Source organism: Antennarius striatus, chromosome 1 (genome assembly GCF_040054535.1).
Source record: "Antennarius striatus isolate MH-2024 chromosome 1, ASM4005453v1, whole genome shotgun sequence".
NCBI lineage: Eukaryota > Metazoa > Chordata > Actinopteri > Lophiiformes > Antennariidae > Antennarius > Antennarius striatus.
The window spans coordinates 20,835,679-20,847,772 of record NC_090776.1 but is presented as its reverse complement, the minus strand read 5'-3'; the positions used below and the strand labels follow the sequence as shown (position 1 = coordinate 20,847,772).

Below are 12,094 nucleotides of genomic sequence, written 5' to 3'. Positions count from 1 at the left end.
AAAAAACAAAACAAAACGCTGAAGCGCAACAAGACGGACGAGCCATGAGCCATAACATGAACAGGCCCCATCTTCCCCAAGTCCCAATGAGCCACCAGACGAATAGTTTAAGTACATATGGAAAATCAGTTTTTATTTCCAAGAACTAAATATCAAATAGTATGTTGAGCTTGCTTTAGGTTGGACTAATGCCAAAATAAACAAAACGATCCTATCTGCAAAAGAATAATAATTAACCTGACAGAAAAACAAATGACAGGATCTAAGCTTCCTAACTACACAGGGGAAAAGTATTACCAAATAAACCGGCAGTCCAGCCCTACTTCCCAACCGAGAAGAAGCACTGGTGAGCTGTCATGTCAGAACGGGTAAAATAGAGATGTAGGAGCCACCCAAGGGAGCGGGCAGGGCAACCGGGCAGTTGCCGTTGCGTGCAGTGTTGTGGTTTAAACACCAGGTGGAGCACTTCTGACTTCCTCCATCGAAGGGACACAGGTAATTTAGGGGAGGTGCCGGTGATGAGCAGCAGGTGTGTGTGTGTGTGTGTGTGACACACAAACAATTTGTTGACCGTGTGTGCATGAAAGATCCCACGTAACACCCGACACCGGGGCAGATCCGCCCTTAACACGGGCAGTTCCGCCTCGGCTGCTCACTCATTCGGGGGAAGCGCACAGGAAACGGCCCGGCTGCGGGCAGCGCAGCGTCACACAGCGGGCTCGATATGGACGCTCAAATATATTCAATATGTACTTTAGTCTTACTGGCAAAATTATATTTATCATAGGTGTTAAGCATTATTATGAATTAATGATATTAATGAATGAATGTTTACATACACATCAGCTTCTGGCTGAATTTCTAAGGACTCTCAGCCCGTTCCTCATGGGAAAACACTTCCATATCTGGAAAGCTGAGTTTACCCAGGATAATCAATAATGTTCATTGGCTTATGAAACCAAGTCCATGTTTGATCAACATATTCAAATGCATCTCTTGTGAGAAATGCTGCACTATATATGCTTTGATTCAGAGGGATAATTTACTTATATTGTTGTATCTATTAAAAGTACTTTTGTCTTACCATAAATATTAAGAGAACTGATAAAGTTATCTTCCAGTTGTGGACACACTTTGTGTGATATAACCTTGAGAAAAACCTCACTTCATATTTTCTACCCAAAAAAAAATGGGCCAAAAACATTAATTGCAATCACAATACAAAAATAAAATATAAATATAAAAAACAAGGAAACAATGATCTGTCAGTTATTTTATTCAATACAGAAATGAGCCGTTATCAGAACCACAAGTCATGAAAGATGTTATTGTGTTACAAACCCGTTCCAGTTTGTTTCAACATGACTTCAGATTTTTAAAAAAATCTTTTAGCAACCACCATGCCAGCCCTTGTAGTAAAGTGTGAGTGAAGTTTAAAGTGATGAAAAGCATTTCAGGTGTTCAGTGGTGGAAGAGTCGGCGGTTGGTGTGCACCAGAGTGATGCCCTGCTCATTGCAGGCATTAATCACTACGGCATCAGCAGCAGAGCCAGCAGGAGCTGCGATGAACTCAACACCACTCTGGAGTCAGACACACGGGAGGGAAACGTTAGTAAAGATGGTTCAAAAGCCCGTCGGAACACAACGGCGTAAAGGTTTAAAGAAACAGAGGTGACATTTCTGTCTCTGAAAGTCAAACGCAGGCGATTCCCATGCAATATCTCAACAGAGTTCAAACAGAACAAACACATGCATTTTGTGGAATGTGAGCTATTATTTACCCGTTTGGCACGATCGATGTTATCTCTGAAGGGGAAGAAGGCATCAGAGCTGACAGCCACGGCGCTCAGGGAGCTGATCCATTTCTTCTTGTCTTCCTGTGACAGGAACTCAGGCACCTCTTCAAACTTTGACTTCCATAAATTCAGGTCTGGGCCCTATCAAAACAGAATATAAGAATCACACTGTATATTAAATGCTGGTGCATGGTTTAGGTATTTAATGCATTAATATGTAAGTGCTAATAAAATCCATTTCATAAGTTCCATAGAAGAGCCGTATAAAAATATTACGTTACAACATTATAGTCATGTATTTAGCTCCTGTTCTATGACTACAACTGGTGTTTTGTTCCTGCTCTCACTCAGATGACATGTCATGTGTCCAGACACTTCCATCATTGAGTCTTCACACATCTATGCATCGGAAAAAACTAATAGAAAATACGCATGTAGAGAAAGAAAACACTCTGGTTATTCTTCGTCCCTATGGTTAGCTCATTACCTCGCCAATGGTATCGCTCACGTACTGGTCGATGGCGTTTGCCATCTCAGCTCGCTTCACGCCGCTGCAGAACTTCATGTTGAGGACACGAGGGTGGTGTCTCAACCACCAGTTATCAGCTTTGTCACCCGCCAGGCGTGTGCAGTGAATACGAGACTGCTGACCCGCACCGATGCCAATGACCTGTAATAGAGACCAGATACTAGAACTCGACCACATCCCTTTCCTCACCTTACAAGGAACACCAAAAATAAGTACAGTATTTTCCGCACTATAAGGCACACCTAAAAGCTTATAATTTCCTCATAAATCTACAGTGCGCCCTATAATAAGGTGCGCCTTATGTATGAAAAAGATTACCAAAAAATTTTTGTTAAAATGTGCGTCTTATAATCCAGTGCGCTTATAGTGTGGAAAATACTGCAATCAAAAAACAAAACAAAACCCAACAACTGATATTAAGAGGCACCATGGGATTCCTGTGTCCATCATTCAGCTCTCTGTACCCACCTGACCGTCTTTAGCGTAGCACACAGAGTTAGACTGAGTGTACTTCACAGCAATGGTAGCCACAGTTAAGTCTCGCTCAGCTTCCTCAGAAAGCTTTGAAAAACAGAATCAGAGAGAGAGAGCAACCCAGACAGGTCAGTAATCAGGGAGTTATTTTTAAAAACAGATGAGCACAAAGTGCAGTGTGGAAGCAAATACTCACAGAACCGTTGGACACGATGTTGCGGAAGAATTCCTTATCAATAACGGCTCCATTCCTCTTTTGTTTGAGATACAGGCCAAACAACACTCTAACTTCAGGCTCATCGGGCTCGTAGTCAGGATCCATCTAAGATAAAATAACCACAAATGATCAGTCAAATAAATAAAATATCTGGCCATTTAAAAAAAAAAAAAAAAGACAGTTGGCAGCAGCTCACCTGAAGCACGCAGTAGTTACCGTTCTTCTTCTTAGACAGGATCTTGAGGGCCTCCTCATCATAGCCGGGAGCAATGATCCCATCTGACACCTGAAAGAAAGTCAAACCAGTTATGGAAAACGATGTTACACGAGGAAAAATGTGTTTTGTTTGTTGTTTGATAAAATAATTTTTACCTCTCTCGATATAATCTTGGCTGTGGGAACGTCACACACATCTGACACGGCGATGAAGTCTCCAAAAGAAGACATCCGGTCTGAACCTGGGTCAGAGTTGGATTCAGAGAATTACCAGAACCCTCAGTATTACTAGTACTACTTGTAGTAATATAGTATAAAATACTTCAGCTCTAGGATATAAAGAAGTGTTTCTGACCTCTGGCCCTGGCATAGGCTGTGGCCAGTGGGGTGAGATCCTTCAGCATGTCGTGGACCATACACACCTGGGCTTCCTCTGCAGTCAGAGGGACTGCTACTGCAGCTCCTTCAGGGGAAACAGTAATTCCAGCTTCAGTTACACACAAAAGGAACTGTATTCCAGACACACGTTTACACTGTCACTGTCAGCGCGTGTCTGACCTGCAGGGCTGACGTGTTTGAAGGAGGTGGCAGCAGCCAAGCCGAGGGCACTCTTTAACTCTCTGACCAGCTGCCAGGCGTTCAGGGCATCGCAGAGGTTGATGAATCCGGGGGAACCGTTGACCACTGAGTGGGGGAGGCAACAGGGAATTAAGTTATCAATACATGAAATTATCTGTCAAATGGGGAAAATGGGTGGGGGGGGGGAGCAATGAAAAAGGTCATTAAAAGCTTGAAATGAGATCATCCAATAATTTAATGTGGCCAAAGTGAGATGTCTATTATGACCGCACCATTTTACCTTCCTACACATACGTGATTCTATTGTATCGTCAAGTTTACCACTGAACAGGCCTGGTGAGCTGCCAGCACCACAAGAACTAGTTCAAGTAGTAGAACTATCTATTTTCTAAATGTCCTCAGCTGACCAAACAATGTCTTTGATTTTCTGAAACTTCTTTGTGTGGTTGTGCGCAAATAAATGCATATTCTTGCCCATCTTTGCCTCATAATACATTTGTTTTAAGATTTCTACAATGACATAACCATGTTTGGTGTGTGGACCACTTGCTGTTACCTACCTTTAAGGGGAAGGTCTGATCTCATCGTATAGAGCTGGGCGGGTGCTTGGTGAGGGTTCATGCCATAACGCAGAGGCAGTTGGGAAACCCCACGGCTGTACTGCCCTCGAAAGTAGTCAGAGATTGCGTCATCATACTGAGCAGTGAGGGTGAAGGCCTGAAGAGCAAAGAACATAAAGCAGATATCAGTGAGGGGGAAAAAAATATCGTCCCCATGTGCCAAAAAGTTGTTTACCTCAAACAGCATCACTTGATTTTATAGGATTATACATAAACTTTTGCTGTTTTTTTAACCGACCATACATTGATCATATCGCTAATCACCAAACACAAGCAATGCCTGACCTTCAATTAATCAATTCAACAGTGTTTGGCAACAAGAGGAAAGTTCATGTCATCAAAATTTTAAATGCAACCTCAATATCTGCGTCAACATTTGTGATAAAGTCTCCCCACTGGACTTTGCTTAAAACTGAGGACAGAAGTGATTTGTTCATATTGAACCTATTTTTTTCACACAAACACAAAAAAAAAAAAATCTTCAGGCCTCTCACTGTGTTTTGTGATTTTTACTCAGTAATTACCTGCTCATTAAAAAAACAACAAAGATATAATACACCTGTTACTCCAAATTGGGTGTCTAGATATAAAATTTTCTATTTTCAGATGCAGTACATTTACGTCACAGAGAGGAAACCTTGTCCTGATTGTAAAATAATGTGGAGAGTGTTTAGTGACTTCAGTAGTAAAATGGAAATTAGAAATTAGAATTCACTCTCAATGTTACTTTTATTCAAATTGAGTTCAAATAATTTAAAAGATAACAAAAAAGTGGGGAGGGGTGACTTTACTTTGAGGGCAAGAGTCCGGCGTGTTTCTATGGTTGTATCTTTGTCTCCTGCACGTTCCATTTCCATGGCAACCATTGAATAATCAGCTGGATCACAGACGATGGTGACCCGAGCATGATTCTTCGCTGCTGATCTCAACAAAGTTACACCACCTTGAGAAAATGAAAAAAACACACTATTTCAAGCACATGTAAATAAATCACCGCATGTACTGTATAATATTAGTGCAGAGCAACTTCATGCAATTGTAATGCTACTTACAATTGTAAGTAGCATTATTTTACACGGTTCAGAATTAATTTCGCTAAATATTTTGAAATTGCACTGGACAGCTCACCGATATCGATCTGTTCCACAGCATCTTCCACCGTCACACTGGGGTCAGAGACAGTCTTCACAAACGGGTAGAGGTTGCACACCACCACTCTTTAAAAGAGCACATCAAGAATGAACGTCCACAAGGCTTCATGAGGACGAGCGGAAGAACAAAGAGACCAGAACAAAGTGAGAATGGAACAAAGTTCAGACTATGAGAATATGGCACCATAGACGGAACACGCATGTCGGTGTGCACAAAGAAATATGTCACACTGCCGGTGCTTCTCCAGTCAAACCAACAGTTCTAACTCAAAATCAGACAATTTATAGATTTGTAAAAATTCAGGTCAAATTTTCATGATTGTGTTGCTGCTGTTTGAACTTGTAGATCCCAGTTTGATCCCAAAACATCCTTTCCAGACATCATAATCAGATGATCCATCTAATCTCAGCATCTGTATCCCATGCACACACAAAGTTAAGGAAATACAAACACCACCAATACTCTGGAATCATGTCTGTTCATCACATGTGGTTTTCAGTCTACAATGACGTCACTGTGGAATCTAATCTGATCACACTGCTCTAGTACAAAATCAAGAGGAAGTCACAAGACCAGAAGAAGCCAGAACAGCCATTTTAAACAGCTTCTAAATTAACTGCTCGTGTCTCCTCGAGCTGCATGTCTACACATGAAGCTATAAGAGCAGGTCATCTGTCCATTGACCTTGGAATTTAACTATATTATTTAATTTCATGTATAATAAATATCCACCATGATTAAATATTAATATGGGGTACACAGGCAGCTAATTTGAAATTGCAGTGTTTATGATCATTGCGTCAGAAAATGCTCAAAGTGATAACAATTAAAAAAGATTGTTAAATAAAAAGTCAAGGTTGAAAAATATGGCATCATTAAGATGCTGATTTTTGAGGTTTTACTGTTCCAGACGCTGAAGTATGGACTCTAGAATGAGTCACAGTCAGTTTTTTTTCACTTTTTCATATGAAATAATAATCCTAATATAACAAACTAGCAGCTGAGACAACACACTGTTACCATTCATCCTTTGATTCTTTTTCAAACTTCCAAAATATCTAAAGACAAAGGGTGAAAAACATGCATGTGAAATTTTCTGTTGGTTCTTCAATCCAAACAGTCTAATTTCACACAGACAATTTCTAGATTGTAGAAACAATTTTTTAAAAGTTGTAAATATTCACATTTGCAAACTTGAAACAGTAAATCTTAGACTTCCTACATTAAGTGACTTAAATAGTTAACAATTATTTCTTTTTTTATTGCCTAGCAAAACAGAAATACAAAGATTTCAATGCCATGCGAAACCACTATCTGGTAGAATCTTAATGATTCTGTTGATGCCGTTTGAACGGGTAGATCCTGGTGTGATCCCCATCAAAACATCTTCGATTCATCATGATCATTATCTAATCTCAACATCTTTATCCGATGCACACACCCAGTTGAGGAAACACAAAGACCACGATACTCTATGGAATCGGTTCTGTTCATCACGTGTGTGGTTTTCATTTTCAAAACTACTGTGGAATCTAATCTATGTAATCTAATTAATCTGATCCCATCCCTGTAGTGTAAAATTAATGGAAGTCACAAGACCAGAAAACGCAGGACCAGATTTCAACATTTAAATTAACTACTCGTGTCTCCTAATGACACAAGACATTTCTATACTTGGAACTACGTACATGAGAAGCATCAACTTCTCAGCATGCTCTTTGATTGTAGATTTGTAAAAATGACTTCTAACTAAGAAATAAATGAATATCCCTTATTATAATCAGGAGCTGAAACTTTGTTCCACCTGACCAAACTGTAGCCAAACTTCTCCATGTCTTTTAGGTCAGTAGGGGTCTTCCTGGCCAGGATGCCTCCGTGGACAGCTGGATGCAGGGTCTTCACTCGACCCCCAAGCATCTCTGGATGTCCCGTCAGCCCAGACACGTCGCTGTCCCGCAGAGACAAAGACAGGTTAGACCTCACAGGGGCATTTACGAGGTTTATGTATAGAACTAAAGTGGATCTCCTTTAAAACTTTAAAAAGTGACTCCTGCGCACCTGACATCCAGCCCGGCGTCACGCAGGGTTTGGGCTGTTCCACCCGAGGCGACCAGAGACAGTCCCACCTTAACCAGCCTTCTGGCGAAATCCACCAGTCCGGTTTTGTCTGAGACACTCAAAAGAGCTGTGAAGACGAATAAAGAACACGATCATTCATTCATTATGTGAAGAACACGGAGGAGAAATGAAGTCTACTGTGGATAAATACGCGCTGGACACGCTGGCTAACGTTAGCCTGAGCTAGCATTGTGCGCACCGCAGACCCAAACTTTTTAATACCGAAAGTGGGTGAATTAAACCATTAAATCCAGAGGAGAGACCTCTCACCGAGCTCTGAAGCGGCCATGTTCACAGTTTTTGTTCCACAAGACTCTGCGTGGGTGTCCCACCGGGTTCCTGTTCGTTCCGTCCACGCGTAACCCTGCAGAAACTGCAGCGTGGGTTCGTTGAGGCTGACAATATAAGTTCCTCATGGATCCATCATGTGCTTCAATTCACAAAGTCCCGGCCCCGCCCCGCCGGACCGCCCCGCCGGACCGCCCCTCACAAACGAGCACACCCCCACATCCAGCCGACGGCGCTCCAAATGCGCATTTCAGTGCGTAAAGTTGTGCAAAACGCACCGTTAATGTCGCTAAATATATATCCTAGAGCTCTATATAAGTCCGCATGTAAAAAAAACACTGTAATAAATTATACATAAAGTACCATTTTTAATTTCTCTATGTGTCAGTCGTTTTTTGATAGAACCTGATGTCACCTACTACAAAAAAAGATGTTATAAATCCATCGTGGACGACTTCAATAGGAACATTTTGTGCCCTTTTGTTTTGTAATAAAGAGAAACACATCTTTGCAAATAAATACTGTATTGATGAAAGCCTGGGGGAAGTCTGACGAACTGTCTTCTTTCATTTCGCCACAAGAGGGCAAACGTGAGCCTTGGTGATGGGTGGATGTTTCTGCTCCACGGAGGGTCTGCGTTTACTGTAAGGTTGAAGGTTGAATCGACTTATTTCTTTTTTATAAACGTGGTCTATTTCCATCACTGTCCACATTCTTGTGTGTGTGTGTGTGTGTGTGTGTGGCCCTCATCTGATATCTTTGTGGACAGATCTGTACCGTGACCCACCATTTACAGTGGGCATAATGACTGCATGCTGGCAGGACAGGCCAGTGTCAAAACAAATACTGTAAGTCAGAGTTGCCAGCATTCATTTTTTAATTTGTTTGCGGTAACAGTAGTGTGTTGACTGTCTATCAGGTCTTTAGACGAAAGCAAAATAAGGGCAGTCAGTGAAGCGTCTTTCCATGTAGCTCTAAAATTTGAGGCGTCATTACTCCCAACTGTGGCTGCTTCGGTCCAGCCTGTTTGGCTTTGAAAATGTATTTCTGATGATTCAGACGTGATGTGAACGTAATTCAAATGTCATTTAAAACCTCTAGACACAACACAAAAAAATGACACAACACAAAAAAATGACACAACACAAAAAAATGACAAAACACACACACACACACACACACACACACACACACACACACACACACACACACACACACACACACAAAAAGACTTATTATGACTTATTATTAGATTTAGACCCAGGTTTATTGCCATTGCACATGTCAGAGGTAGCAATGCAAATATGAAATGCATTTTCTCTATTTTTAATTTCTACTTTAACACTACTGACAACATTAGACTGACTGATCATGTATGAATGCATGCTGCTACATTTCATTTTCTAGTTTACAGTCCCAGCAATGATTTTCATCTATTTACCACGTTTTTAAATATTTATTGAAAATGTGATCCCAATGTTTGTTATGAATGTCAAAAACCTTAAGACGTGTGTATGTTTTTTGAAATTCCATATTCTTTTGTTTGATTTATCTGACAACTATATTAATGTTGGCATTCTATTCTTTGACACTGCAACTCAGCAAAACTGAAGGTTACAACGGCACAAAGAAGGGCCACGAACATCACGGGGTACCCACTGTAATTTGCAAAACACCTGTAACATGCATTTCCTACAACAATGAATGACGCTCATGAATACACCCCCCCCCCCACCCCACCCTCGGCCACGCCTTTTCAATAAACTTTACTGGCAAAAACGGTGCCTTTTTTATGCTTTAGAACAGTGTTTTAAGTCAGGCACATGTGAATTTATTGGGGCCCGTCACTCACTCTGACTCCCCCATTAGTTAAGTGACAGGACGGGGCCGGGAGAAACCTGCACCAATGCCTGTGATTACGTTAAAACACCGCACAATCTGTTGATATTTAGGTAATGAGAGCAACATTTGCTGATTGATTAAACAACTGGGAGTAAATATTTGAAGAGGCATCTGATTTACAATCCGACAAAGCAAACAACACACCGATTTATTTGTCTAAATATGAAAATTGGAGTTTCTGGTAACTGTTCCACCTCAGGACAGACTTGAGTTATTTAATAGACAGTGAAGCATTTTTATAGAAAGTCTCAGACTCACTGTCATTGGCAAAAAAAAGAAAAACAAAGACAAATGTAAGAAGGCTGTCAGCACTTTAGTGGCAGGCAGTTGAGAACAACTGACAGTATTATCAGCTGTAGCTGGAATTTATGGAGCAAATTTTTAATCAACATGACTGGTGCATTCAGATGAAATTAGAAGAGAAACAGAATCAATGACCTCCATATATTGTTCCACGGCATTATCAATTAGCTGTGATTTTTGTTCTGTGTCAGGGTCCTGTGTCATAAAGCAGGCCAAATAGTGTTCGTCATAGAGCTGACAAGTTATACAACTAAATGAGTTCCTATTGATTTGCAGGATATTTCATCAGCCAAATTAAAAGATGCAGTTTGATAGTGGTCTAGTCTGCAGGTCTGTAATATATTCCATTCTCCCCTCTTAAATCAAGTGTAAAAAGTTCAACCCAAACTCCGCTGAAACCCTTTAAGTTCAACATGCAACTGGTAAACGAATGAATGAATAGAATCAGCTCTTCAATTACAAACAAAGTTATTCCTGGGTGATTCCTATCGTGAGGATTTTCATTTTCCCATTAGTCAAAAAGAATTTTAAAAAAAAATCACATCCATTATTACAAATTGTCAACCAAATATGTTGTGTGGCAGAATAAACTGGATAAGTGTGTTACACCAGTGTCTTATCTGACAACATGAACTACTCTAGGTTATCCTCTTGTGTCAGCGAATCTGAAAGACTGGTACTGCTAGAACATCACCTGTAGCCACCTAAGAAGAGGGGTATACCCCGGATGAGACGCCACACACCTACAGACAATTTGTTGTGACTAGTTCACCTAAGCTGCATGTTTTTGGAGGTGGGAGGAAGCTGGAGAACCAGGACATAACCAACACAGACAAGAAAAGAACATACAAACTCCTCATTGAAAGGCATTAAACCCAGAAACCCTTCAAGCTGTGAGGCGACAGCGCTACCCACTGTGGTGATGCCCATTGTTATAAAAATGTGTGAATCAATCTGGATAACACTACCATTCCACTAATATCAAGTCTTGTTTCTGCAAAATATTATGATATCGCAGGGAGGCTGACCTTTGACCTTTTGAATAGAAAATGTCTCCTCACTTTGAAATGTATGCCATACGATATTTTTGACAATTAATTTACAGTTGCCACTAAATTTTTCAGTTCATATGGTAAATATAAAATAATTTTAAATTCCCATTCTAATGGGTTTAGCATTGAGTCCAAGTGGACAGTTCTGTTTGGGCACTCTTGTGATGTTGTGTTCATTAGTTCTGGATGAAATGGAGGTCATAGTGATGTTGACATTTGAACTCTGATCACCAAAATGTAATCTGATTATCATTGAATTGAGATTTATGCCAAATGGGATAATATTCTTTAATTCTGAGACATCACCGCCAAAAGAATGCCAAGGACTACAAAATAAATGGCTCCACTTCTCATCATGCTACTGTCCTGATGGTAAGAAAGGTTATGAATCTTAGCATGTTGTAAACATGTGACTGTGGTCTAAGAAGGGGCCAAACGACACCGTCCTGCTCGTCCTCAGACCTGGTCTTTAATCACAACTCCTTACCCGGCCGCCCAATAAAACGCCCTGCTGCAGTTACACACACTCATCACGCTGTTGCTCTTGGAAATTAAAGTGGGTCTGTGGGACATCAGCATCAGGCTTTTGATTGCTTTACTTCCTCTTCATTAACTTAATTATTTGGCTATCAGTAAACCTCACCGAGTAATTAATATCTAAGAGCCTTTGCTGTAAATTAAAACTGTGAATTGACAATTAATTTTGCTTTGCTTTGCAAGCAGAAGAAACACAGTGGATGGAGAGTAACAGGGAAGACCGAAGGGGATGTGAAGAGATTTTTATGCTGCATATATATTGTGTGTGCATATATACTATATATATATATATATATATATATATATATATA

At 40.5% G+C, this 12,094-nt stretch overlaps 1 protein-coding gene across 1 annotated transcript; it reads right to left on the bottom strand.

Annotated features, from left to right (window-relative positions):
• Positions 1–1,260: 1,260 nt before the first annotated feature.
• On the bottom strand, positions 1,261–8,165 carry atic (5-aminoimidazole-4-carboxamide ribonucleotide formyltransferase/IMP cyclohydrolase). Its single transcript, XM_068320070.1, has 15 exons — positions 7,972–8,165; positions 7,642–7,768; positions 7,388–7,531; positions 5,560–5,648; positions 5,223–5,374; positions 4,372–4,528; positions 3,791–3,916; positions 3,588–3,695; positions 3,389–3,474; positions 3,213–3,302; positions 2,996–3,121; positions 2,794–2,886; positions 2,284–2,466; positions 1,782–1,937; positions 1,261–1,581 (listed from the first exon to the last, which is right to left on the bottom strand). The coding sequence occupies exons 1-15, from the start codon at positions 7,988–7,990 to the stop codon at positions 1,462–1,464; spliced, it is 1,776 nt and encodes a 591-aa protein (XP_068176171.1). The 5' UTR covers positions 7,991–8,165; the 3' UTR covers positions 1,261–1,461.
• Between the last annotated feature and the right edge of the window lie 3,929 nt (positions 8,166–12,094).